The 24,596-nt window shown below is 42.1% G+C and overlaps 3 protein-coding genes across 5 annotated transcripts in view; 1 reads left to right on the top strand and 2 right to left on the bottom strand.

Moving 5' to 3' along the window:
- Window positions 1-725: 725 nt before the first annotated feature.
- LOC134869605 (haloacid dehalogenase-like hydrolase domain-containing 5) lies at window positions 726-4,812 on the top strand. 2 transcript variants are annotated; one of them, XM_063891390.1, is made up of 8 exons: window positions 730-1,078; window positions 1,786-1,989; window positions 2,119-2,231; window positions 2,330-2,423; window positions 2,532-2,565; window positions 2,659-2,833; window positions 2,952-3,140; window positions 3,576-4,812. In XM_063891390.1, the coding sequence occupies exons 1-8, from the start codon at window positions 959-961 to the stop codon at window positions 3,970-3,972; spliced, it is 1,326 nt and encodes a 441-aa protein (XP_063747460.1). In that variant the 5' UTR covers window positions 730-958; the 3' UTR covers window positions 3,973-4,812. The 2 variants fall into 2 exon arrangements, with proteins under 2 accessions (XP_063747452.1, XP_063747460.1); XM_063891382.1 differs by having other exon boundaries at window positions 726-1,078; window positions 2,532-2,833.
- A 320-nt stretch (window positions 4,813-5,132) lies between these two features.
- On the bottom strand, window positions 5,133-6,460 carry gp9 (glycoprotein IX platelet). 2 transcript variants are annotated; one of them, XM_063891403.1, is made up of 2 exons: window positions 6,322-6,460; window positions 5,133-6,076 (listed from the first exon to the last, which is right to left on the bottom strand). In XM_063891403.1, exon 2 carries the CDS (start codon window positions 5,994-5,996, stop codon window positions 5,256-5,258), a length of 741 nt encoding a protein of 246 aa, XP_063747473.1. In that variant the 5' UTR covers window positions 5,997-6,076; window positions 6,322-6,460; the 3' UTR covers window positions 5,133-5,255. The 2 variants fall into 2 exon arrangements, with proteins under 2 accessions (XP_063747473.1, XP_063747483.1); XM_063891413.1 differs by having other exon boundaries at window positions 5,133-5,997; window positions 6,322-6,455.
- A 686-nt stretch (window positions 6,461-7,146) lies between these two features.
- The window catches only part of LOC134883601 (IQ motif and SEC7 domain-containing protein 1-like), an 87,093-nt gene continuing 69,643 nt past the window's right edge, over window positions 7,147-24,596 (bottom strand). Inside the window, 14 exon segments of the mRNA XM_063912093.1 lie at window positions 7,147-10,527; window positions 10,529-10,686; window positions 12,001-12,050; window positions 13,658-13,834; window positions 14,428-14,589; window positions 14,819-14,918; window positions 15,014-15,139; window positions 16,222-16,251; window positions 17,337-17,476; window positions 17,625-17,791; window positions 18,573-18,695; window positions 18,900-19,061; window positions 19,449-20,728; window positions 20,938-21,217. Coding sequence (XP_063768163.1) covers window positions 10,164-10,527; window positions 10,529-10,686; window positions 12,001-12,050; window positions 13,658-13,834; window positions 14,428-14,589; window positions 14,819-14,918; window positions 15,014-15,139; window positions 16,222-16,251; window positions 17,337-17,476; window positions 17,625-17,791; window positions 18,573-18,695; window positions 18,900-19,061; window positions 19,449-20,728; window positions 20,938-21,217 — 3,319 coding nt within the window. The 3' untranslated portion in view covers window positions 7,147-10,163.

The raw sequence follows: 24,596 nt of genomic DNA, 5'->3' as shown, positions 1-24,596 counted from the left end.
CTGAATACTTGCTTTCAAATGTCTTACCTTGACATATTTTATTGTAATTTTGCATTTATTTTAACACTGTTGAATCCATACCTGCTAGTTTACTCATCTCTATAACAATGTACATAAACAATGCATGTCTTAAAAAAACTAAATGCAAAAGCTACTATTTAAAAGATTGAGCTTTTTTGTATTTAAAAAAAGAGTATCATCTATTTATTACACAAGCATGTTGGTACTGCAACTAATTGAGCAGACTTCTGCAGAATTAGGTCTTGAATATTCTGCCATGTTTCTTGCAGTTTTACGCTTTTTAAGCAGATCCCATTTACAGAGCCTGTTGAGTCAAACTTGGGTTCATGTGTCTTCACACAACGGGTCAAATGTCCCAGGCAAATTCCTTCAGGTTCTCTGCAGCAAATTTAGCCGCCTTGAGCCACATTTATTGGGAGACAGCTGCACGTGACTTCACGCATGTAGTTATGTACTGTAAAAGTGAAGCCGGGTAAAATGGAGAATAAGATCTTAAGCTTTGGCTTTAACCGGGGTGTGCGAACACAGAATCACCAGTAAATGTATATTTTTGGAAAACCGAACATGGACGATGGTGATCAATGAGCTCGTGTCTCTGCAGCTGTCTCGTGTTATTCATTGACGTGCTTGTGCGTGGAAGAAACAGAAAGCTCCACCTCGGTGTCTAAAATGGCAGCGGGCGTTGCAGTGTTTCAGATGCAGCAGCAGCAACTCCACATCTCCTTCCGCCAGAGATGCAGAAAAAAAGACCCTCCTCCTCCTCCTCATATGACGTCACTGGGTCTCGCCAAGTCAAATGATTGGCGAGAAAACCTCGGAGGACAAAAACAAGTAGAGCAGCCAGCGCGGCCGGAACGAGCAGGCTCTTTTCCTTCATGCCGGTCGTTTTTCATTTATATATCGTTTCTCTTTTAAAACCCGGTGATAAACAAAGGAGATGAGGGGACTCCTGTCGTTATACCGGGGCCTGTGCACTCCGAGTAACCGTCAAGCCAGACGCAAAGCTGGGATTGTCGGTTCTCGGTGCGGGTTTTGCGGAACTCAGTCAAACAGCAAGGTACGGTTCGAGCTGTTGCTGCGACTTAGGTTAAACAATGCGTTATTGGCAAGGATATACTTTGTATTTGTTTCAGTTTTTGTTGTATCGAATCGTCGTTGCATGCCACTGATGTGGACGCGATGGAACAACAGGGTCTCTGCAGGGACAACAACAGATGTAGCTTACTGTTTGTTTCCCCCATGAGAAAAAAAAAACAAGCGCAGATACACCACTGTGTTCACAGTTTGTTTTTTCAGCCCCAGTGACCGCAAACACATTCAGGAAAAAGAGCCATTACACATATATTTAGATAGCTTTAAGATGACTGGTAATATGCCAAGGATGTACCCCCCCCACTCCCCCCGTATGTAGTGCCGTGTCACCATAGGATTCCCACTGTGTATGTTGTCATGATAATAAAGGGCCCTTATAGTTATGAGTATAACTTTAAAAGACATTATCAAAAGTACATCCAAATCATTTCACATTCCTATCAAAGAACATTTGACTCTTGGTGCAGTGTTATTAATTGTTTATTTGCCATTTTTAGCCACATGATAGTATCTTAAAAATGTAATGAATCACTTCATCCCAATTCTCTTCCAGGCCTTCTTTATCCACATATTGTTGCTCTTCTTGTATGTAAAATAAAAAAGGCTGCACTTGTTGGATTCATTTCCTGTTGATTGACTGAAAAATATATTTTTTGCCCTTCCTTTCTTCAGCCACAGCCAAGATTTGGGCTGTTGTTTGACATTGATGGCGTGCTGGTTCGGGGTAGGATGCCAATCCCTGCTGCTAAAAAGGCATTCGAGAAGTTGGTCGACTCTCAGGGAAAATTTGTGGTGCCAGTTGTTTTTGTCACAAATGCAGGGAACTGCCTGCGACAAACAAAAGCGGACCAGCTCTCTCACATCCTGGGAGTAGCTGTGAGTTGTCAAAGTGTTGAGAGATATGGCTATACCATATTCTGTGTAGAATAAATACTCAGAAATACATTCTGGTTGTCCCCTATCACTTCTGCTATTAACCTCTCCTAACAACTACTCTATTCCCAGATTTCCCAAGATCAGGTCGTCATGTCTCATAGTCCCCTGAGGATGTTTAAAAGGTTTCATGACAAGTGTGTGCTTGTTTCGGGACAGGGACCGGTCCTGGAAATTGCAAAAAAGTATCCTGGAATTGTGCTTTGTTGTGTTTTTTGTTTACGATCCATTAATTAATTACGTTTGCATATTACTCGTCATTCATCCTTAACTCTGTTTTTAGTGTGGGCTTTAATAATGTTGTCAGTGTTGATATGCTGAGGGAATCATTCCCATTGATGGACATGGTGGATCACAACAGGAGACCCAAACTGCCGGTGAGATATTAGAATCTGGTGCAGAAATAGATGGCAATAGTATAAATATTACACAGTTATTAAGTCACATACAGCAGCACATGTTTAGCTTCTCTTCTTTCATTACAGTCCAATCCTGTTGGCAACCTTCCCATGGTTGAAGGTGAGGACATGTACCTCTCATTCATTGCACCTGATTTTCAGAATTCATTTACATCAAAGGGATCTAATGTTTGTCTTTCATTTCCACATCCAGCTGTGATTCTGTTTGGGGAGCCAATCCGATGGGAGACACACCTGCAGCTGATAGTTGATATTTTGTTGACCAAAGGTAACCTCAGCAGTGTTCACCAATCCCAACAGATGCCTCACCTCCCCCTGCTGGCCTGCAACATGGACCTCATGTGGATGGCCGAGGCCCATTCTCCACGGTAACCAGTGCTGTCACAGAAAAAATACAAATATTTCATTTAATAACATTGACAATGAAAGCACAGTCTTTAAAGCTGCTAATTGTAAATGTTCTCGTCTGTTTTTCATTTGAATCAGGTTTGGCCATGGGACATTTCTTGTGTGCCTGGAGAACATCTATAAGAAGATAACAGGCAAAGACCTGAAGTATGAGGCGCTCATGGGAAAACCCAGTGAGTTGACTTACCACTTCGCAGAGTACCTCATCAGAAACCAGGCCATGGAGAGGCAATGGAAACTCCCCATCACTTCACTTTATGCTATAGGGTAGGCCACCATGTTTTTTTGTCTGGAATGCAAATTTAATGTAAACATAAAAAATAAACTAAGAAAGCAACAACACCTTTTCACAGTCTGAACACAAATGTACATCTTAGTCCCACCTAACTTACGTTTACCTGTTATTGAAAGAGTGTGTGCTCCCTTTACAACTTAGGTTTGCAATTTTAGCAAACTGAAAGGCTGAGGCGTTGCTTACCACAACTCTTCTCTTTCAACCATCGCGAGCATTTTACTTAACTCAACATATCACACCTTCCTTTCAGAGCTTGCAAATTTCACTTCAACTTTTTGTCACGAATGTTCCTGTTTTGTTGTTACAGCATTGTTTTTGTTGCTCTTTTGTTGGTGGAGCAGCAGAAACGTCTTGACCATATCAGTATTCTGGCTACTTCCTGATCTCTTCCATTTCTGCCCTCCTAGGGATAACCTAATGACTGACATTTATGGTGCCAATCTATACAACCGCTACCTGGAGGAGAGAGTTGCTAGGAAGAACGCTGAAGCCGTTGCTCAGATGGTCTCTGCCACAGGATCCACCACCGCACTGCCCCAGGTGGAGGAGGGCGACAATCATTGGGAGAGCGAGCTGGCGCTGCCCTCTGCCACTTCCTGTAAGTCCGTCCTGGTCTGCACAGGGGTCTACAACCCCAACGTAGAAGTACCGTCTGATGCAAGCCACTGCATTAAAGAGACTGTGTTCCACGGGCACCGGGACTTCAGATTTGACCCCGCACTGGTGGAGCCAGACTGCATCGTGCATGATGTGGCAGACGCTGTTGAGCGCATCTTTGATCTGGAGAAGTTTGTGCCTCAGTAGAGTTGAGCCAACAGATGATGTGTGATGTTGAAGGTCCTAGCAGTAAACTGAGTTAGATGACATAACGCATAAACCTGTAGGAGCCTAACACTGTGGACACATCAACAGGGCATTGACAAAATATGTGTCCTCTTGTAAACGGTCAACATTGAGAACAACTTTAGAAAATGTAATAATGTAAGTGTTACAATCAACCGCTTTTATATTGTTTTGTCTTTAATTACTTGTTTGGATTAAGGAACAATTTAAGGAACTGCCTTATTTGACCCTAAGTATATTTTTAGATGATAGTTGCGTTGTAGATAATTGCAAATCCCTTCCTGAAATCATCCTATATTTATTACAAGAATTTAAAAGTGTTTTTAAGAAGCATATTCAGATAACGGTTTACCTTTATTCTGAAGGTGAATTTTTATTATTCAATTTTAAGACATTTGTTTGCCCATTTATCTTGGAAGATCTATGCATGTATATGAGATTAATACATACTGTACTGTAATGTCTGATGCGCAGTATTGTCTGCGTTTTGTCTAGTTGTGAGACCAATATTTGCTCACATCATCTTCGTTAAATGTTACCATACCTTCCTGCCATAACCTGTTTATTATAATGTAAAGGTTCATTTTCAATAACTTTCCAGAAACAAAAGCTATCTGGAAATGTGTTAAGATTAAATTCCATTACCAATCAACGACTGTACCTGCTCCATATTTGATCGTTCGTAGTTTTTGCACTCATTGTAAATACCTTAATGTGAGAAAATATATGGAATAGTTACACGTGTTTTGCAAACTGTCTCTGTTTTTTTTAAAATAAAAAATGACCAACAACCTATCAAAAGTGATCAAGACAATGATCATTCTCAGTCAGTGCCATAGTAGAGAGATCAGTTTTAAAGCAAATATAACAGGCATAGGCTGATGAGAATAGGCATACATTCAGAAGGCAAGCAAGTCCTCATTAGTCTTCTATCTCTAATTCAGCATCTGATTTGAGCTTATTTCTGTCACAAAATGCTAAAAAAAATAGCACATGTAATGACTTGCATTCAACCAAAGACACTCTTTTATATAGATTAGTCATCATGTATTTATTTAGCTTTTACAAGTAAGCTAGATTGAGGTTACATTGTGAGAAATAAAAATCAGTAGTCAGAAGTCTCAGGTGAAAAAGCTGTTGCCGTTCAGCTTTAAAACAACTTTATTGCAACAAACAGTGACAGTCGTTGTGCTGCTGTCAACTCTACACTCTAGTGTTTCACTAATTCCATTATAGTAGATCCCTCAGGTAGCCTTCATCTTTATATTGTGCTTCTTGTGCAACACATCCAGTACTTGTGGCAGTAACTCCATGTTGATGAGTGGCTTTTGTAGTTCCTCCGCACAAATGAGAGAATCCACAGTGACCTCCGGCGTTACAATGTGCAGCCTCCTCCTGTATTTAGGCTTCAGTGAGCGCAAAGAGCCGGCCTCCAATCCTAACTGTTTCTCATACATGTGCAGTGTGAAGGTGGAACTTTTGGCTAGTCTCAAGCTCCACAAAAGCAGAAAGAGAACGAAGCATAGCATCACTCCTATCACATAGTTATAAGTCCCATCAGTACAGACTGCCAGCGCACAGGAGGAGAAGTAATCATCGCTGAGTTCAGTGATGGCTTTCTGAGCCACAGAGTCTGGGCTGGCACAGATTGGCTCTTTAAAGACAAGGGCCCTGTTCGTCAGCAACCAGCTCCTCAAGTATTGGATCCTACAATCACAGTGGAAGGGGTTTCCTGATAGTGAGACCTTTTTCAGAGCAACCAGTCTGTCAAAATGGCCCGGAGACACTGAGGTGAGCCTGTTGTCCTGAACATGGAGCTCTGTGGTGTCTGAGGGCAGAACAGGCAGCTCCAGCAGGTTTAATGAGCTGCAGTTGACCTGCAGACCTGCAGGCAGGAGAGCTGAACACAGGCAGGGCAGACCAGGAGTTTGTAAGCTTGATGTGGCCCAGAGCAGGAAGACAGCTAAGATTAAACTGCAGCGCATCCTGTTGCAATAGGGAAAGACTGTCCCTTAACTTTCACTGTCATTTCCAGTTGAGGTAATAATAGGATCAGGGAGGAAGCCTGGAGTGCAGCATTAAGAAAGTTGTTATATTGGAGAATTTTAAAGAGAAAAAGTGATGATGAAGATGGGAATTTGTAAAAGACTAAGTTTAAGTAAAACATAAATTGTCTTCAGAATCTTGATTTATGTCAAAACTGATTACATCTAATAATTGAAATTAAATCCTACAATAAAGACATACAGCCAAATGACAAAGTGAAAGATAAATCTCTTGTTGGTTTAAGTTATAAAACAAAATACACACCTTTATATAGTCCAGCCAACTTGGAAGATACCTCCTGCGGTGCCAGTCATCCTTAAAATGTAATTATCTGTTCATTGTTCTAGTCCGTTTGTTGCACAACCGCTACAGAGCAACGTCAGTGTGAGGAATGCACCAATAACACTCCACGATTATGTCGCATTCGCCGTGAAGGAAACCCATCTGCTTAGGGGAGATAAGAGTTTATCTATTAACTCTTGGCGGAGGCTATCTTAAGCTCTCCCGCACAATGTTTGTTACTGACATCCACTACAGTGATGAGGGCTGAGAGGACATTACACTCCAGAACACAGCTGGGTGCATGTACAGCTTGATGTGAATTCAAAAGTTCCTAAGATATATTTTAAAAGCCAAATACTAAATAAGCTTGAGGCCAAAGAGCAAATGTTTCTTAATGGAAGTGATAGGCTGCAAAGCAGAAAGGAGGTGTATCCAAGAAAATAGTGCCATCCTTCCACAGCTGAGTGTGAAAGATCATTTTCACTGGGTGATCCTTTGAGGAACTGTGTGGCCAGAACAAGATTCACCAATAGGTGGTGTAATGGCACACATTTTCATTTCATTTTAAACCACTTTAATGTATGCCCTCTAGTGGAAATGCTGCAACACTTGGTAATGGATAGTAATGCTGGAGCCTGTAAGTGGAAGATATGGGAGCCTAAAGATAAGGCTCTGTTTGCCAAATGCATTATGCAGAATACAAAGAGTTCAATTACCCTTTGATTCACAGTGCCAGCTGAATCTGAGCTACATAAGTTAAAGCATTTTCTACTTTATATACACAGGAGAGCAAAAACAACACGTGCGTACCATAAGTCATATATTCGTTTATTTTGCGTTCTCAACATTGTCACAGTTGAAGTTTTACAATAACTGGGGTCGTACTGACTCACTACTCACTGTACAAACAGAATGCACATATAAATGAGGCCATTCTTGTCTTTTTTAAATTTTTTATGTGTCTCACGCCAGACTGAACAGCTTGCAGCAGGATGTGTGTTTTTTGTACGTGTGTGTGCGTGTGTGTTGGGGGTTGTTTGTATGAAAAGAGAGCTGGATGTAAAATGGCAGCAAACTTTCTAACAGTCTGTTTTTGATTTCTACAGCCAATGTCTGTTCACTGGAGGCAGAGACAATCGATATGTTCATATATCACCCCGCTAATCCATCTATGAGGTGATGTGTATACATCCGGATCTCAACTGCAGATATCAGAATAGAGTACTGATCATATACACACTATGTACAGCTGATTTAACCCCCATCTTGGTCCCTTCATTAAAGATAAACCATCCATACAAGCAGTTCATCTGTTTGCACATCAGAATCCCATATTTACACGATGAAAGCCCTCAGCAACAGAAGTGCAATGTTCCTTTTGGTTGTAATATACACAATGGCTTTGTTGATGAAATTCATGCTGAGCTTCACAACTACCAGCTTAACATAGAGCAACAAGAACACGTCAACATCAGGAAAATCCAAATCAATCAAAACCAGAATTTATAGGCTGATTTTTTCCCCATCAGCTCACAGTGAATAGGACACATGATGATCCATTCAGTGCATTGTTGGGGTACTTTCTCACAAAGAATGACTGGAGACATTTGAAGCACTTCAACACACACCAAAATAAACTCGGTTTTTACATCATCCCAAGAATTATAGCAAAAGAATATAAAATCCATGGAAAGACACATTCAACTGATCATTAATGTCTCATATGTGATATGTCTGTCATCTGAACGTCCTTGTTAATCATCATGAGGAGAAATGTGTGAGAATAAGCCTGACTTATGGCAATGGTTTTCTTTGTGAATGTTAAAATACATTTACGACCTGAATATTGGGACAAACTGTTTACTGTCACTAATTTACACACTAGAATAGACTCTTATTTGTAGAATGTAGAAAGTTATTCTTTACATATACCCAGTTCCTTTGTTCAGTTTGCATTTTGTATATCATAACTGCATTTCCTGAAAAAAATGAAAGTGTTCTTTCATATGTGCTTATCCAGCAAAATATTTCTGTTCAGCCCAAAGAGAAGCATATTCCTTTTATTAAAATATATACACACATTCCTTTTTCCACTGTGAACTGTGTAAGTAAGTATTTATATATTCTCAAATGAAAAAAGATATATTTTTTTCACCTGAATCTCGTCCTGGACAACAAGATAACAGACTTCCACTCTCAGTACAAGTCTGCATTTTCTGAACATGATTGCACTTAAACTTGCTATGGTAACACTGATTCGTTATACAATGTGCAGAGGATAGCCTCACATTAATAACATTACATGCAAAAATCACTTACTAGACATTCCACTGAACTCCAAGTCTGTACCTCTCATACGACCACGAGGACAGCCACACATTAATTTACTGAGAAAGACTCTGACAGGGGTCAAAACAAATATAAATAAATAATGACGCAACACGGAAAATAAACGCACAAACTGGAGGGACACCTTGCTTGTTGTTAATGTACAAAATCAGTACAAAGATATTGCACATATGATAGAAAAAGATGAAAAAAATACTTCACTATGTAGGAACTGATTTTATTCACTCACCAAACGTTGTTGGCAAATAAAAAAAATATACTAAACAAGGCAAAAGAAGATTTCAAACGCATTTTTGAATTTAAGAGTCAGGAGAGCAGCTGTCACATATTTTAAAGGCAACAGACTTAACGTGTTCAACGCGTTCGGCGGGTCCTTTTGTAACATTTGAACTGAGCCCCCGAGGGTATTTAAAAAGTATTTCCAATCTTCGTTACTTCTACAGTTTGATCAGCAACAGTATGAGCAGGAAACTGAGATTGAAACAACCAACCAGCCCAGTTTATCATTCATGAGTTGACAGGAAAAGTCTGCTTTATGACCTCAGCGAAGCGCTTTGAGGCCTATATGCAACAGCTGCCATCCAGAGATTCCTTCTGATCCATTTGAAAGGCAAAATTCAGATTATAGGCCGACTGAGCGGGAGTTCACTCCTTTCAGATCTTTATCCTGTTACCCCAGAGTCAGTATAATACTGATAAAATTCATTTTTGCAGATAATAATAATTGTAAGTATAATCTTACAAATTACTTTACGCACAATATACTGTACATGAAGTCTTGACTAAATAGATTATGCATTAATAATTGGCACATTTATTTATGAGAGCTAGGAGACAACACATATAGCTGTCATCTACAGTAAATACAGCACTAGAACTACAATGACTGAGACGGTCGGCTCAGCAGGTTACCTGTCCTTTGATTTAAGTTAGTGTGAAATGATTATATCTTCACTACGCATGAGATCTACGGGAGGCAACGACACATTGCATTCATATGATGGTAGGATCTGAAAACCAAAGAGTTAGAAGTTGACTTCTGAAAGGCTGTGCACAAGAAATGATGCCATCGTTGTGACAGAGAAAAACAGTCAGCCACATCTTTCCCCCTGATTCTGTGAAGGTAAGACCGGTTATTGAAGGAATGAAGCAGTGGGGAGCGCCACGGCCGGGCGGTGTGTGTGTGTGTGTGTAAAACAAAGAGCATCTCCCCCCCACAAAAACCCGGATAGGGCCGAACCCATGATCAGGCAAACTTGTAAAGGCCCCTGGTGGAACGTTTGAGTCCAATTTCCATCCTGCATATTATTTGGAGCTGGAGATGAAAAAGGAGACTGCGTGTGATCGGTTCCCATCACAGCAGCGGTTAAACACAGTGGACAGGCCATAGAGTTCTGCTGTCAGTCCCTTTGGTGTTAGCAATTGTCCCTCCTTCATAAAGTCCCTCCTCGCTCCTCCTCTCTGCGTTAGGAGCATCACACTACGGTGCTGATGCCACTGTGTTTAGGTTTGGGTCCGCCAGGCGCCGAACCCACTTGCTGACTGTGGTGGTGCGGTGCATGCTGGGAGTGTGAGGCTTGATGGGAATGCTGGCTGTAGTGGCTGTGCTGTTGATGGGGGTTTTGGTGTGAGGTGTAGCCCGGGTGCTGGTGGTACTGCGTGTGGGGCGGGGGGTGGTAGTGGTGGTGGTGGTTGTACGGTGGCGGGTTCTGGGGGACTTGGCAGAACTGGGAATGGTGACTGTGGAGCTGTACTGTATGTGCCACCTGTGCTGTGTGGTGCAGGTTAGTCGGGTGGGGCTTATGGGAAATGAGAGTGGGTTGACCAGGGTGCGGGGAAAGGGCCGTGGCTCGATGATGGTTTGCCTCGCTTGCTGCCAAAGAGCGACCCGAGGATGGAAGTCGATGCAGCGTTGGGGATGGAGGGGGGGCCGCGGGGGGCGCCCTCGTGTGGCGTGGTGGCTCTCCGGCGTGTGTGTGGGCTGCTAATGATGGACCCCTGCAGGCGGGAAAAAAAGGTAACAGCATGTCCGTCAGACACTGTGTAGTGCTACGGCACAACAGCTACTAAACTACAGCTACAGGGAACTAGCAGGATGAATTCACAGTCTTATTTTTTCAGATAAACAAGTAGCAAAATGTTATAGGGCATGCAGATGAGAAACTAAAAAATGTTTTCATGGTAGGCAGCAGGAATATTTCAGCTTCAAGATGAAGGGAGCCTATTTTCAAAGGAGCTCGGCTGTAAAGGAGCTAACTGGCTTGCAACAGTAAATCTGGAACAAGAGTAATTAGATAAATACCGTTAGGAGCATAAATAAAGACATTAACAGGGGTAGAAAAGACAACATTTCATCTTCATTGCAGTCAGTGTGCCAAACCCTCTCAGAGTCACACATGCAACTTGTTATAGTAGTTTCCACATGCAGAGGATGTGACAGGCAATCCCAGCATCCACACGTTAGCATTCAACTAGAAGTCAGGAGGCAGGAGGAACTAAGCTCTTGTGTGCAGACTTCTCAAAAGGCCCGGACACTTTTCCTCCTTTTCCTGGGTCCAAAACTGTTGACTATCCAGGGGTGAATTCTCCTAAAAACAAGCTTTTCCTTTGGCACATGCTTTATCTACCACTAGAGAAACACCACATGGCATCTTTGAAAGCAGAATGAGATTTTCAGAGTCCCAGACTTCAACCTGACACATGAACTCATGGACACATGAAATGGGGGAAAGATGAATGAATGAAATCCACATCTTTATAAGTCCCAGTGAAGCCCATGAGTAGACTTCGGGCTATGAAGTCACGTCCCTCCCTGAACCTTACAGAACTTAAAAGAAATTGTAAATAAGGGAGAAAGAAAGACCCGACCATTGAGAGGGGCTGTAGGAGATGAACAGTTTCCTAGTGTCTCACAGAGCTACCACCCTGCCACAGGGAAGAAGAACCAAATGAAAACCGCTTGGATGGGATTGAATGAAAGACAGAGACAGGCGACAAAGGGAGGGATCAGAGGAGGGATTAGTAGAGTCATGCTTGTTTGAAGATAAGGTGAATATTGGTCATATAACATGACCAAAACAGGAGATCTCTGGCTTCCAAAAAAGGGGCAGGATCAGACGCAGGCAACCCATGCATGCACACTAACTGAGGCAAGCAGGTTATAAGGCATCCCAGGAAGAAAAATAAATGATCCAAACAAATGGACTGAGTCTATGAAGCAAAGAAGGTGTAAGACCAAAAATAAATGGTGTGTTTTCACAGTGCACATCATCACATAGAGAGTAGCTTGGATACCAGCTGCTTCCAACTTACTTCCATATTGCTGTCTAGTGATCCTGCACTGCTGCGACGCCCCCGCTTGCCTGCCCGAGACATGCAATACCACAGATTAGAGATCGACACACTCCTGGATCGACTACAGACGTTTAGGCCGCCCACCCGTCCCAAAGGGGGCAGTGCAGTGGATAGTGACTGTGAGTAAGGTCCAAATATGGGCGGGAAGGGGGGAGCGCGTTCAGGGTGGTGGGGTGACAGGTGGCACTGTGGCAAGCTATTTAGTGAAGGCATCTCTTCAAACAGGCTGAAAACTAAAGCTGCTTTAAAATGTTTGTATTTCAAGTTTTAAAACATATTTTGAACTGCTTTAAATTTAAAATGCTTTTCTAGAAATCTCAATAAATATGGACTCATCAAAAAGCTAAAAAAAGAGCTTACAATTAAGTTTAATCAAGTGATTGCAGGATATTTGGTAAATACCGAAATCAAATGGTCCCTGATTTTAAATTTGATCAAATATGACAACGTGTTTGGTAATGTCACAAGATTTTCTGAAGGTTGGCCGAAGGTTGGCTAAAGCCAGTGTCAGTGACAGTCACGGAGGAGGAGAAACATCAAAAGCAATACAGTGGTTGTTGCACATGGGATGTACAGGCATATACAGGTCTGAGGGCGAAACAGAGCACTTTTGCCGTTGTTAGGCACACTCAGCCAATGATACATGACCAATAATCACACATAAACAGGAAAGTACCTGATGTGTATGGACATAACACAGTAAATACACATGGAATGGGAGTATGGCAAGAAAGGAAAAAGAAAACACTCAACAAAAATGACCCCACTAACATGCCACATCCTGCATTGGAAAACACAGGAGACCGGAGGGACTTCTACAGATCTCTTCACTGACCTATCATTTCACATTGAGGTAGTGATCATTACAACAAAGCGTTTCGTATTACCAACAGTGAGGCAGACCCCTGACTGGATTTCATTTTGTTATCAAGTTAATCACCCGATAACTTCACATAGCTGTTATCTGTAATGAATGAAATGCATTCTTGCTTCGTAGACAGAGCAGCTGCGCTAAACACTGAAATTCATGGGTGTGAAATGACTGTTACCGCCAAGACTGGAATTATATGTTGATCTCGTAGCTGTTTAAGAATTGTACACACCAGTTCTTTGTTTGGTTCACAAATATACATGAGAGGAAATGGCATATGATGTTTGAATCAAACACAACATAAGATTATCGTGAAATGTCTTTGAATAAAACAAACTTAGTGTAAAAGTGCAAGGTTAAACAAAAGTGACGATAAAAAACATGAATGGAAATGTTCAGAAATAAACTCGTCCACATGATCAGGGGTGAGAACTGCCCGTCAATTTCATTCATCACAACATCTAAAAGAAAATGCATTTTAACACAAGTACTTTCACTCCAACAGGTCTGTATTCAGTCTTTGAATTGTCAAAAAGGTGGAGCACCCCTAAAGTCGAGCTATCCAATCAATGAGTGAGTTGTAAAGTGGATTTAAAGGGGATAACTCTTAAATAAACATATGGTGCCATGAAACAACATTTTGCTATTTTTTTATCCCCTTGTTTTTAACCATACAGAGGTGAGAGATGGATACTACCGTTCACTAAAGTACTGGCTGGTAAAACAAAGACGTTTTGGCTGTACCTGCTTCGGAGAGGTCTCTCAGCGAGCTGCTGAGGGCGCTCCTCTTCAGGCCCTCACCCATGGCGTAGGTGTCATCCAAACTTGCACGGTTCATGTTCCCATTTCCAGCTTCCTTCTTCAGGCCGGAGCTCTGCGACATGCTGGGCCTCACCACCCCCTTCTGCTTCTCCAGCTCGGCTGCGGAAAGAAGCCACGGAGAGACTGGGGTAAGCGGGACTGGTGTTACATTTTACACTGTGGGACTTTTCTGTGATGTATTCAAGCACCTTTTCGCTGTCATGCTATTGATCTAATAACAGTAATACATTTGATTCATCAAGCACGTTATCAGGTGCTCAAATCCGTTCACACAATAAATAAATATGATAAAAAGTCTAATAAAAATGAGGCTAATAAGACAACATTTAGCACAAGGACACAACGTTGACCACACATTAAAAAACAGTCTGAAAAGGTGTCTTTAAGGTGGGGAGGTCAGAGCAGTTTCTGATTTGTTGTTGGAGTGAGTTCCACAGAGAGGGGGCAGTAATGGAGAATGCTCTGTTGCCTACATCATGTCCAACATCCTGTTCTTGTACGTGATGACAGAATAGGTTTTTGAATGCCTAGAAAAAGCTCTCCCTTCTGTTAGCCATCCTGTGAACTCTGTAAACATTCTCCCTCAAAGTGCCGCAGTTGTCTAATGAGGACCATGCCCTGTTTCTACTTCACACAGCCGGAGCTAGACAGAGTAAGATGGGGGGGATGGGAGGGAAAAAAAGGCAACTCACACTCTATTCTGTATTTCTCCATTTCCTGGACCTCGGCAATGGACTCTCGTAGGTCGTCTGTGAACTTCTTGCGGTCTTGGGGGTTGGGCGCATTAAAGTTGATGAGGACTTTGATGTCAGCACCTGGTATCGCTGATGTAAGTCTGATTCCATTTGGGTAATCTGGGGCAACGGAAGAGAGAGGGAGAGACTTTTATACATGGGCCATTGATCAAAAGCAAGCTAAAACACATTGGGCGAATCTGTCTGAAGTTTGGAAAGCATAAACAATGTCACAGCCCATTGGTTTGACCTCACATTTCTGGGAAGTGTTACTGAGCTGAATCAAAACGGCGATGTAAACACTGGTGGCGAACGGATACAAACAGAATAAAAGTAAATTATCGCTTACACTGATTTTCAAACAACATGACTTGCATCCCATACAGAGAGAAGGACTGTCTGAAGCTGTACGTCACTGAGTTCTTCTTTTTCTGGAAAATCTTGGTTACCTGAAATCATGAAAAGAGAATATTTTAAATGTTGCTCTAGAGAGACAGAGGGGGAGGATAAAAGAGGAGAGAAGAAGAAAGCAGAGGGCTTATACCACTAGGAGGTCATTGAACAGGAAGATCTCCCGCTGATGCAGGCCCAGCTTCTGCAGCTTGTTGGGATCTGGCACTTCAAACAGGCGGCAGTAACACACCAGTCGGCGATGTGGCAGTGACAGCACCTGAAAGAGCACAGATACCAGCACTTCAGTGTTTGCATTCTTCCCAGCACTCACATTAAAAGGCGCATCTTTTATACGTCTGTTTAGGGCTGCACTTCTTTTTTTTACACAACTGAATAACCAGATCATTATTTAATCGAGTTAATGTCTTTAAATTGCTTGTTTGGTCCAAAAAACAGTCCAATACCCACAAGCTGCAAATGTGTTTCAGATCAAATAATATGGGCATGTTCCTATGATTACTATGAAATCATATGGACTGTAGTTTATTGTTTTAGTTAGCCCTCTTTTAAGACGGAAGGTTGCCTTGTAATCGAATACTGGAGTGATGCTACAAGCTGGATAATGTGTTACTACATATGATTTATTATGTGAGCAATAAGAGAGGATCAGGTGTCCTCCAACACAAAAATAGTCTGCAGTGAAGAAAAATTGCGTCTCCTCTTGAATCTATTTTGTGCCGTCCGGACCTTTTGGCATGTATTACTACGTTGAGACCATGATGACTTACTGCAGACAACAAAATATAGCTTGGATTAAATCAGTATCCTGTGCTTTTTAAAGAGCATGCAGAAAAAGTGTTTGTTTTTTTAAGTCCTAACTTATTGAAATCCAAATAAACGATAAACAATTTCAATGTTTTGTGTGTGATCATTTTAAAACATCAGGTTTGTTTCACCAGTGGAATGAACTATTTACAAAGTATGAAGCATAAGAGTTGTTCCTAAATTGAAGTTATATTTCACATAGCTTATCTTACGCACCGGTGTAAACTGTAAATCTGAATTTAAAGTCCTAACATACAAGAAAACAGGTCTTAATAAGAAATCTGTTTTTTAAAGCTATGCTGAAATAGAAAATAATTTACTGGTACCAGTGCTAAATCAGTGGATATCTCATACCATAACTATCATGATAACTACGAGATGCTGCAGGGGGCAAAAGTCTCTGTAATCTGACTCTTAAACTACCTGTATGATATGCAATAATAGGGACAGAGAGAGAAAGCTGGGCACAGATGGTAAAATAAGGAATGAAAAAATATCAGTATCGTATGATTTATGGATATTTAGCCTACTTACACATCCCAGGCCGTGGTGGAGTGATCCAATCTAAAAATAGAAAACAGAGGAGATGTTATGTTGGGATTATGAACACTGTTGCCTCTGATAACCGGAAAATGGGACTTCTATTGCTTTTTAGGGAGCCCCTGCAGTAAATGAACCTATACAAACATTAAAGTGGTGATAAAGACACATGCACCTCTTGGGTGTTGTATAAAAGGTGGTGATCTTTCTCTGCTGAAAGGCTCGAGGGAGACTGTAATGATGTTGGAATGAAAACAGAACCTCCCCTAGCAGCCCACTCTAGTGGACCTGATTATTATGGAGAGGAACTCCAATGTAGTTTTAATGTTTAAGTGTTTTACAGAGAGTCCTCGAGAGCTTTTAATTCTGCCGCTGAATGGGGACGTGGGATCATTTATCAATGTGTGCAATTATTACTGGCAGAGCAACAAAAAAACTGATTTCACCGTAATGGAAACCGGCTGCAACAAAGTCCTTTGTGGAAGACAAGCCTCATCCCGAAGCTGCATAGGTTAATCTCACGTTTGACCTTCACACGTGAATGAGACACCATTGCCTGCAGAATAATGCAGGAGTACTTCTACACTTTCTCCTGAGTGGCTGGAGCACAATCAGAACTACCATTGACAATATCTCTGGGTGAGCATTCGTACACAAATAGCCCAATAATGATTTTATAGATTAATTTTTTGTCGCTAAATGACCTACTGGTTCTCCCACTCAAACTAAGTAAGAACTATATTGTGCTGCGGTGGCAGAAAGTGCTGATCTGTCTGCAGACTGCAGCACTGGGTGACAATTCTCAAGGGCTTTGTGTGTTGAAATCACGAGCGTGAAGGTCTAAGCCCAGACATCTGTCGCACAACAATACCCAAAGGTACAACCAGTTTTTCTAAATCTCCTTGTTCCTTGTATGACTTTAGCTCTGTGAATTTGGGAGTCAGTAAATAAGGAGAAAATGGGTTATTGGAAGTCATTTTAGGTCTATACAACTTAAAAAGTAGTGATTTAAGGAAAGTAAGTCACAGTTTCCACACAGAATATTGTCATGCCTTGAAAATTATAATATTGCTTATTGAACTTGGTGGGGTAGATAATGAAGTACTTACTGGTTTCTTTCCCACTATGAGCTTCTCCACCTTCTGCACCTGCGAGACGTGGTCTTCGTTGGTCTTGAGCTCTCGCTTACGGATCCTCTCATAGATGCCGACCAGAGTCTCCCTGGGGATATCCTCTCCATCATCCACACCTGGCACAAAGATAAGAAAATAAGAAAAGTAAGGATAGAAAAATATGACCACTTGTTTATGTCCTAGCCTGTATCGTTCATGGAGTATATTTTATAATATCAGTACAAATGTGTATCCATGTTCACATCAATCTTTGGTTATTACAACCTCTTAAATTCTTGATAAAGTCCTCCATCTTCATCTTCCTCTCGGGCTTGACATTTGGGCTGTACATGTCAGTGTTGAGGAGGATGATGGCGAAAGCGAGGATGAAGATGGTGTCAGGGTTCCTGAACTGTCGCACCACAGTGGGGTTACAGATGCAGTAGCGCTGGCTAGAGAATATGACACAAGAGAACATATGAACACATCTCAACGTACAACCAAACTCAGATTACAAAACATATACACAGCTGTGCTCATAATAATAATAATAACAATAATAATAATAATAATAACAATAATAATCATAATTTGATTTATATAGCGCTTTTCCTGATGCTCAAAGACGCTTTACATAAAATCAAAACAGAAACATATAGAAAACAACAAAAGTCCTAAATGCGGAGTAAAATGGGGGGGGGGGGGGTTGATTAGAGATTGAAAGCTAGTGTGAATAACTGAGTTTTGAGAGATTTTTTTGAAGGATTCCAGAGTTTTGGCCTTTCGGATGTGATGGGGAAAAGAGTTCCAGAGGGTGGGGGAGGCTGCAGCGAAGGCCCTGTCACCCCAGGTCCGGAGCTTTTTCCTGATGGGCTGCAGTAGATTAGCGTCAGCAGACCTGAGGCAACGGGTAGGGGTGTGTTGTTGGATGAGGTCACTGAGGTGGTGTGGGGGGTTATCAAAGGAAATGTGTTCATCAAGGCGAGAACAAACGGAAGTAGTGCGAGTGCTAGTTCTCTTTATGTAGCAACAGCTGTGAGGAAACCAACAGCAATTACTTCTGAAAAATCGACAAAAAGTGCTTCTAGTTTTATTATCACGGTGCATTCCTGACACAGGCATGTTGTATTTTATGGATGTGTAAGTATGAAAAGAGCATCAGTGTTATATCTCCTGTCTTTTCATTGTCATGATCCTGCTGTGTTTGAACACTGTGTATCAGTGTGATCTAACCTGAAGGCTTCGATGAGCCGCTCCACCTTCTGGGCCTCACCCTGAACACGGATGTGGTTCTGAAATTTCCTGAGAGCCTCGTCCAGCTCCATGCTCTGGAAGTCCATTTCATCTACCACACAGCTGGCACATTAAAGGACAGAGGGCAGAAATATGAATATAAACATGGCAAACACCATTCAATCAACACGTTTTATATTTTAAAGGGTTTTGTTTGAGTGTGCGTGTGGAAAAGGATCCTGGACTGCAGTACATTTACACAAGTCTTCTGTTAACACATGTTCACTTTCCTTTGCTCACATTGATCACACCCCACATAATACTCACTCCAAGACATCTCTGTTGAACTGTTTCTGTCGATTCCCGAGAAATTCTCCAATCATTTGCCTGCTAAGCCCCTTCCTCTGCAGCAGGAAGTGAGCCACACCAACCGGGGTGTCTGGGATGAATCCCCTCTCAGTCAGGTACTGGATGCCCTTTTCTGGTTTCCTGATAAATGATAATATAATAAATCATATATTTAGGTACAGATATATTTAAAAATGCAAGTTAAGAGTCAACTACATTAGTAATTAGTTTAAAGAAAATACTTCTTGAGGTTTCTTCGACAATTTGTATTATTACTCAAGCATATTCTCACAAGTTAAATGTTGTTACACTCTATTCATTTACTGTAGAAAAATATATTGTCTCATTTGTTTTCCCTTTAAATATCCCTCTAAATTAATTTGTATTTGATACAAATGATTACAGTTTAAAGTGCAACACACAGAGAGGGAATTATTGTCCAAGAGGCTTCTCTAACCTCTATTTGCTACACACTTAATCACAGCAATCACTGGTCAAGCGCTCGCTCCACCGGAGCTGAGTACCTACTTGTTGAAGAGATTCAAGCCGATGCGGTAGTGTCTCTTTCTAATAACATCATTACTGAAGATGGGTGAGTCCCAGCTGTTGCGGGTCTCTTTGTGGTAAGTCTGCTTGCTGAGCGTCTGCTCTCGTAGGCTGTCTCTCGACGACGACTCTGAGCTGCAGTTGATGGTGTCGTTAGAGTTGGATGTGCTATTGATGCTGTCGTTATCCCCATCGGAGAAGTCGGATTCAGACTTGCTCTGCCTGTTTGCAGATCCGTTTATAGCTAAGTGTCCTTCCAGCTGACGGTGGCGATGGCGCAGAGGTGCGTCTTCGTCACGAGAGGAAGCTCGCGGTGGGGGTCCGTGGGAAATGTGTTTGGGGCTCGCCTGGGATGACGTTACAATGTGGCCGTGCGGCTCGTACACAGGCGGCCGTTTGACAGATCCGCGGTCAGAGCGGTCACTGTGCTCCGCTGAGCTGTCACTAGGAGGTTCAATGGTCAACAAAGGAAGATGGTCCATTCTGAGACGCTGCTCTTGGCACTCTAGAGAAGGAGTGCTGCGGCAGCTCGTGTCTGTGTCACGACCCTCATCTTTGGGGTCAATTGGCCAGTATTCCTGTGAGGAGTTAACTGACCGCAACCGCAAGTCTGATTCTGTGCTGGAGGGCTGGTCCCCTGACCTCGACCGAGCCATAGAGGGAGACATGTCCTCCTCATCGATGAACAGAGTGACATCGCTATAGGATGCCAACGTTTCATCATGCATTCGTCCAGCTGCCCTGCGGTGGGACTTCACCTGATAGGGCGCTTCCCTCTCCATCTTAGAGCAGCCCATGGACTCCGGGTCGGGACCCTCGTCGCCCTGAAGGCTGCGACAGTTTAGTGCATCGTCTATCGACTCGGCCAGAGATTTGACCTGCCGTGAAAAGGCGTCCTCCAGCTCTGTGATGGCATCTGTCAGGTCACCCTGCGGGGTCGGGTGAGGCGCCATGTTGGCCTGCTGGTGTACCTCTATATCTCCACATTCAGACTGCACCATGGACAGTGGGGTGCCATCCTCCGTCATGGACACCTGCCTCCCTTCAAAGTAGGAGCTGTGCACTTTCTCAGGGCCCTCAAAGGAGAGCTGCATCCTCATGTTGGAGAGAACAATGCGCCTGGACATGCGGTTCTCAGACATAGAGCTCCTGAGACGTTCAAAGTTCTTGTTCATCTGATACTGGCGGAAGGCTGTCTGGATGGTGCGGGCCGCATGCCGAGTTATGAATCGTCCGCCATATTTACGCTCCAGCATCTCCACCTAAAGAAAGAGAGTAAATTAGCTGTCTAACTGTGCCATCCGTTGAATATTTAATTCAGCTTTTTTAAATCATAGAATGAATTCCTGCTTTATTTCCACTCAAAAATATTCTCACACAGCTGGGTTTTTTTAAATCTTTGAAAAGTAATTGCTCATGGACCTTAGACTAATCCCCAAGCAAACAATTCAGCCAGGCTACTCTGGAGTACCTGTTTATCCTGGAGGTCAGCAGAGAGCTCATAGCTCTCAGAGAGCGAGCGGGACCGCTTGATGGCCTCCTCCTCAGCCTGTTTACGGAGGATGGACTGCGAGTGCTGGAGTTTGGCTCGACGGGGTCTTTGAGGGCCAGGCTGGACGCCGTGGCTGTAAAGCGGGCTGTCAAATCGGTCGGGGCTGATGGCTGAGCCGTGAGTCACCGGTCCCTGGCCATAGCTGGCTCCACCATCCAGGGAATGGCCACTCTCATTGGGCCGTCCATCCCCTTCCACACTGAAATAAGAGAGCAAAGAGATAGTTTGAAATTTTAAGTTGTTGCTACAAATATAAGACATTGTTTTTCTTTTGAGTTAGAATTTGAGAAGCATTATCAGGTTGATTGCAGCCGTCTTCCTAACTCATCTTTTAAATGTCAGAGCAAAAGTAGTTTAACTTCATGGATTTATGGCTTAAGCTTTAATAAAAAGATAGACTCTGGTCTCTGTTCTGGACTATACAAACACAAATGGAAACACAGAAGTGAACTGAACAGTGTGTGTAAAAGACTGCTGCTTCTACAACTTTATGATAAACAGTAAAACCCACAGTTCACTCGGCTATAACCTGCCTAATACTGATACACAACAATGCAAAAATTACTTTGAAAATACTCCAGCCTGCCATAGGTTTGCCTTTGCTACATTCATAAATGAAAATGCCACGTAAACAATCTTCAAACATTGAACATATCCAGTCATCTGTTGTACTTGTTGGATTACCACTTACCCAAATAATAAAAAAACAAGGAGGATACTCACTCACTCTTACATTCTGCCAAATTACAAGAGGACTTGCGAAAAGACCGTCTACTTTCTATAAATTGCCAACTCTTCCTCCATATCTTGTCCACCATTCTTTCAGTCAAGGGAAGTCCAGAGTACAGAGGCTCTTCGAGGAAACTAAAGCTTATGCCACCTTAAGAGCCAATCAGTGACCAACAAGAGTTACATCATGTTTGCTGCAGCAACAACACACTGCTCCGATAGGCGTTACAAAGTCCAGTTTAGAGTAGAATGACAGAACAAATACAACCTTAGCTGTCCCTTAGAAAATGAGGGTGGATTTGCTGTCCATCTGCTCAATAACTAGCATTACAGTAACTAAATGTTCTTCTCTTCCACGGGACAGCGAATTCACTGTGCGCTGGCAGACTAATGTGTTTGAACTGTGACTCGACACACCCATGCTGTGTACACAATCCACTTCCTTCATTAGACAGCCTCACATCAACATTCAGCAAAAACAGCCTGCAAGCATACATCAACCAGAAGGGAAAATGGGGAAGTCAATATGGCCAAAAGTTCAAACAGCAGATGTATTTATGAATACTTTTTGTGACTACATTAATAAAGTTTTACTGAAACCAGATTTACTGATTCGTAACCCAGGGACAGCAAACCAACAAAATGTTTGCAAAGGACAGTCATTCATAGTTCACTATAGCCTATGATAACTAAAAGCCTCAGAGAAATTGCAGATTCAGGCATGTTGCCTGCCTGAGCTTGCATCAATAAATACTTATTATTTTGTAAATTTGAATCTAATTCACAACCAAAACTTATCCCTTCCTGCCTGCTGATTCTAGTATGAGATAAAGAGCAACAAAATATAAGGTATATATAAATCTACAGCTTACTACAAGTGAAAACAACTCATAACTGAGACACTCAGCTAGCAAGAACAAGAAAGGCACTTCTGCTTTTTAACCAATTATTGGAGTGTGCAATAATAAGACACTTTGTGCTGCTGTGACTGTGAAACTTCCACAAACCAGTTTAGGGTATAATTCAGAAAATATTGAGTCTTATTACAACAGGTTAGACGGTGTTTTAATGCAACTGGAAATATTATCATGTCCTAAGTTGCACTTTAGCTGCGGCAGAGTGAGTTCTGTAAATCTCCCTCCTGACCCATCCAGGGTCATCCAAGGCCACCGTGACGCAGGGAAACTTCACGGGGAATAAATGCTTACCGACTCCCTGGGGGCAATAGGTACACACGATGTTGAAGCGTTAGCCAGCTTGCAGCACCAGGGCCAAAAAAAGAACGTCCTGATCCTTACTGGACCAACATAAAACGCTTGCACTGCACATTGAAAATCATATTTGATTTCATAATTGCCATTGGGATGAATCTCCCCATCCATCTGTCCTGGCAAATGGTGATGCATTCATCCCTTGAGTTTAAAATGACACCCTCCGTGTTGTCACAGCAACAGCACAGCTAGTGGTGATTTGTTGTTTTTATAAGAGCTTCATTAGAAGTTTGATAACTGACCTGGATAAGCTTTGGGTACAGCATGACATTGTTATTTATATGAAGAAAAGCCTGTGTGACCTGAGAGAATTGAAGTAAACTATATTTGGGGGTTTTTTTCAACCTAGATGGGCAAATCTATGACAAATATAAAATATGTTCACTGGAGCTCAAGTAAAAAAGAAAAACATATGATGAATATTTATGTGTCAGATGGATTGCAATGCCATCAGGTCAATTTGTCCAATATTGTGGTTTAGGATACCTGCAGAAATAAACACTTATCTATCAGCCTTAGCTGCACTTGTGTTGAGTGCTAATTAGCAAAGGTTAGCATGCTAAACATTATACCAGCTTAACATCAGCATGTTAGCATTGTTATTATGAGTATGCTGCTGTGTCCTTTTTCAGCCGCAAGCATGGCTGTAGACTCTTAGTTTCGTTATGTTTTGTTGCATTGTTTGCTTCTGTGCTATTTTGTTAGGAGTAATTGCCTTCCTATTGTTTTGACTAATTGTGAAAGTATTGATGAACCAAAATACATTTTTCAATTATGTTATATGACAATGTAACTGTTGGAATCTGAATTAAGTCTACGATAAGTAAATGAAAACATATAAATCACAATCTGATTTAAGAGCTACTACGGTGCTCATCTGGGGTTTGCTCTCTCACTCCTTAACCTCTAAAAACACTCAAGGAACAAAGTCAAATCTATTACTGTAGTTTGGGCTTTGCCTTTCCCCAATGGGGCCAGCATCTTTGCTTCCATTTTGTTCTTTCTGCTCCACTTTTTAAAGACTGAGCGCGTGTGTGTGATTGTGGGTGCACAGAGGAAAGAGAGCGGGAATAAGTGCTGCAGTACTTTCTGCTCTGAGGTCATTGAATACTCCAGAGTGAGGTCAGTTGCTCATGATGGCGGGAAAAGGGGGAGAGAGAGAGAGAGCAGCATTTTAAGAGCTGATGTTTAAAGCTGAAATAGATGTTGAAGTAAAAGAGGGACTGAAATTATAGCAGAGCAGGAAGTTGCATGACATTATTCTGGAGAAGGGACTCGACATGGTTCCGCTATGTTATGGTTTATATTAACATGTCGTATTCATAATGTACGAGGAGGGTAGAACCATTGTTGAAGGATGCAGAAATGATGGTTCTCCAAGGACTACTTCCTGTTAGTGACTGCACACCTCATTGAAATATGATCTCACAACACAAGCAACAACTCCGCGACAGTGTCTGCAGCTCAGTCTGGCTCTTTATCCAGCAGGAGCCCTCGTTACGTCTGATGTCGGCATGGATAAGCATGTCAGCTCAGCTGGCAGTGATTTTCAGCCATGGGATCCAGGGATTTGGGAGT

This window comes from Eleginops maclovinus, chromosome 1, assembly GCF_036324505.1.
Source record: "Eleginops maclovinus isolate JMC-PN-2008 ecotype Puerto Natales chromosome 1, JC_Emac_rtc_rv5, whole genome shotgun sequence".
Classification (NCBI taxonomy): domain Eukaryota; kingdom Metazoa; phylum Chordata; class Actinopteri; order Perciformes; family Eleginopidae; genus Eleginops; species Eleginops maclovinus.
Note: the sequence above shows the minus strand (reverse complement) of the source record. Positions and strands in the feature narration are given on the sequence as shown.

Excerpts from the sequence above, each read along its gene's own strand:
- LOC134869605 (XM_063891382.1), top strand. The coding sequence starts at position 959 with ATGAGGGGACTCCTGTCGTTATACCGGGGCCTGTGCACTCCGAGTAAC. Across the intron at positions 1,079-1,785 it reads GAACTCAGTCAAACAGCAAG|CCACAGCCAAGATTTGGGCT; the intron begins GTACGGTTCGAG and ends TCCTTTCTTCAG. Across the intron at positions 2,424-2,531 it reads ACAGGAGACCCAAACTGCCG|TCCAATCCTGTTGGCAACCT; the intron begins GTGAGATATTAG and ends CTTTCATTACAG.
- gp9 (XM_063891403.1), bottom strand. The coding sequence starts at position 5,996 with ATGCGCTGCAGTTTAATCTTAGCTGTCTTCCTGCTCTGGGCCACATCA.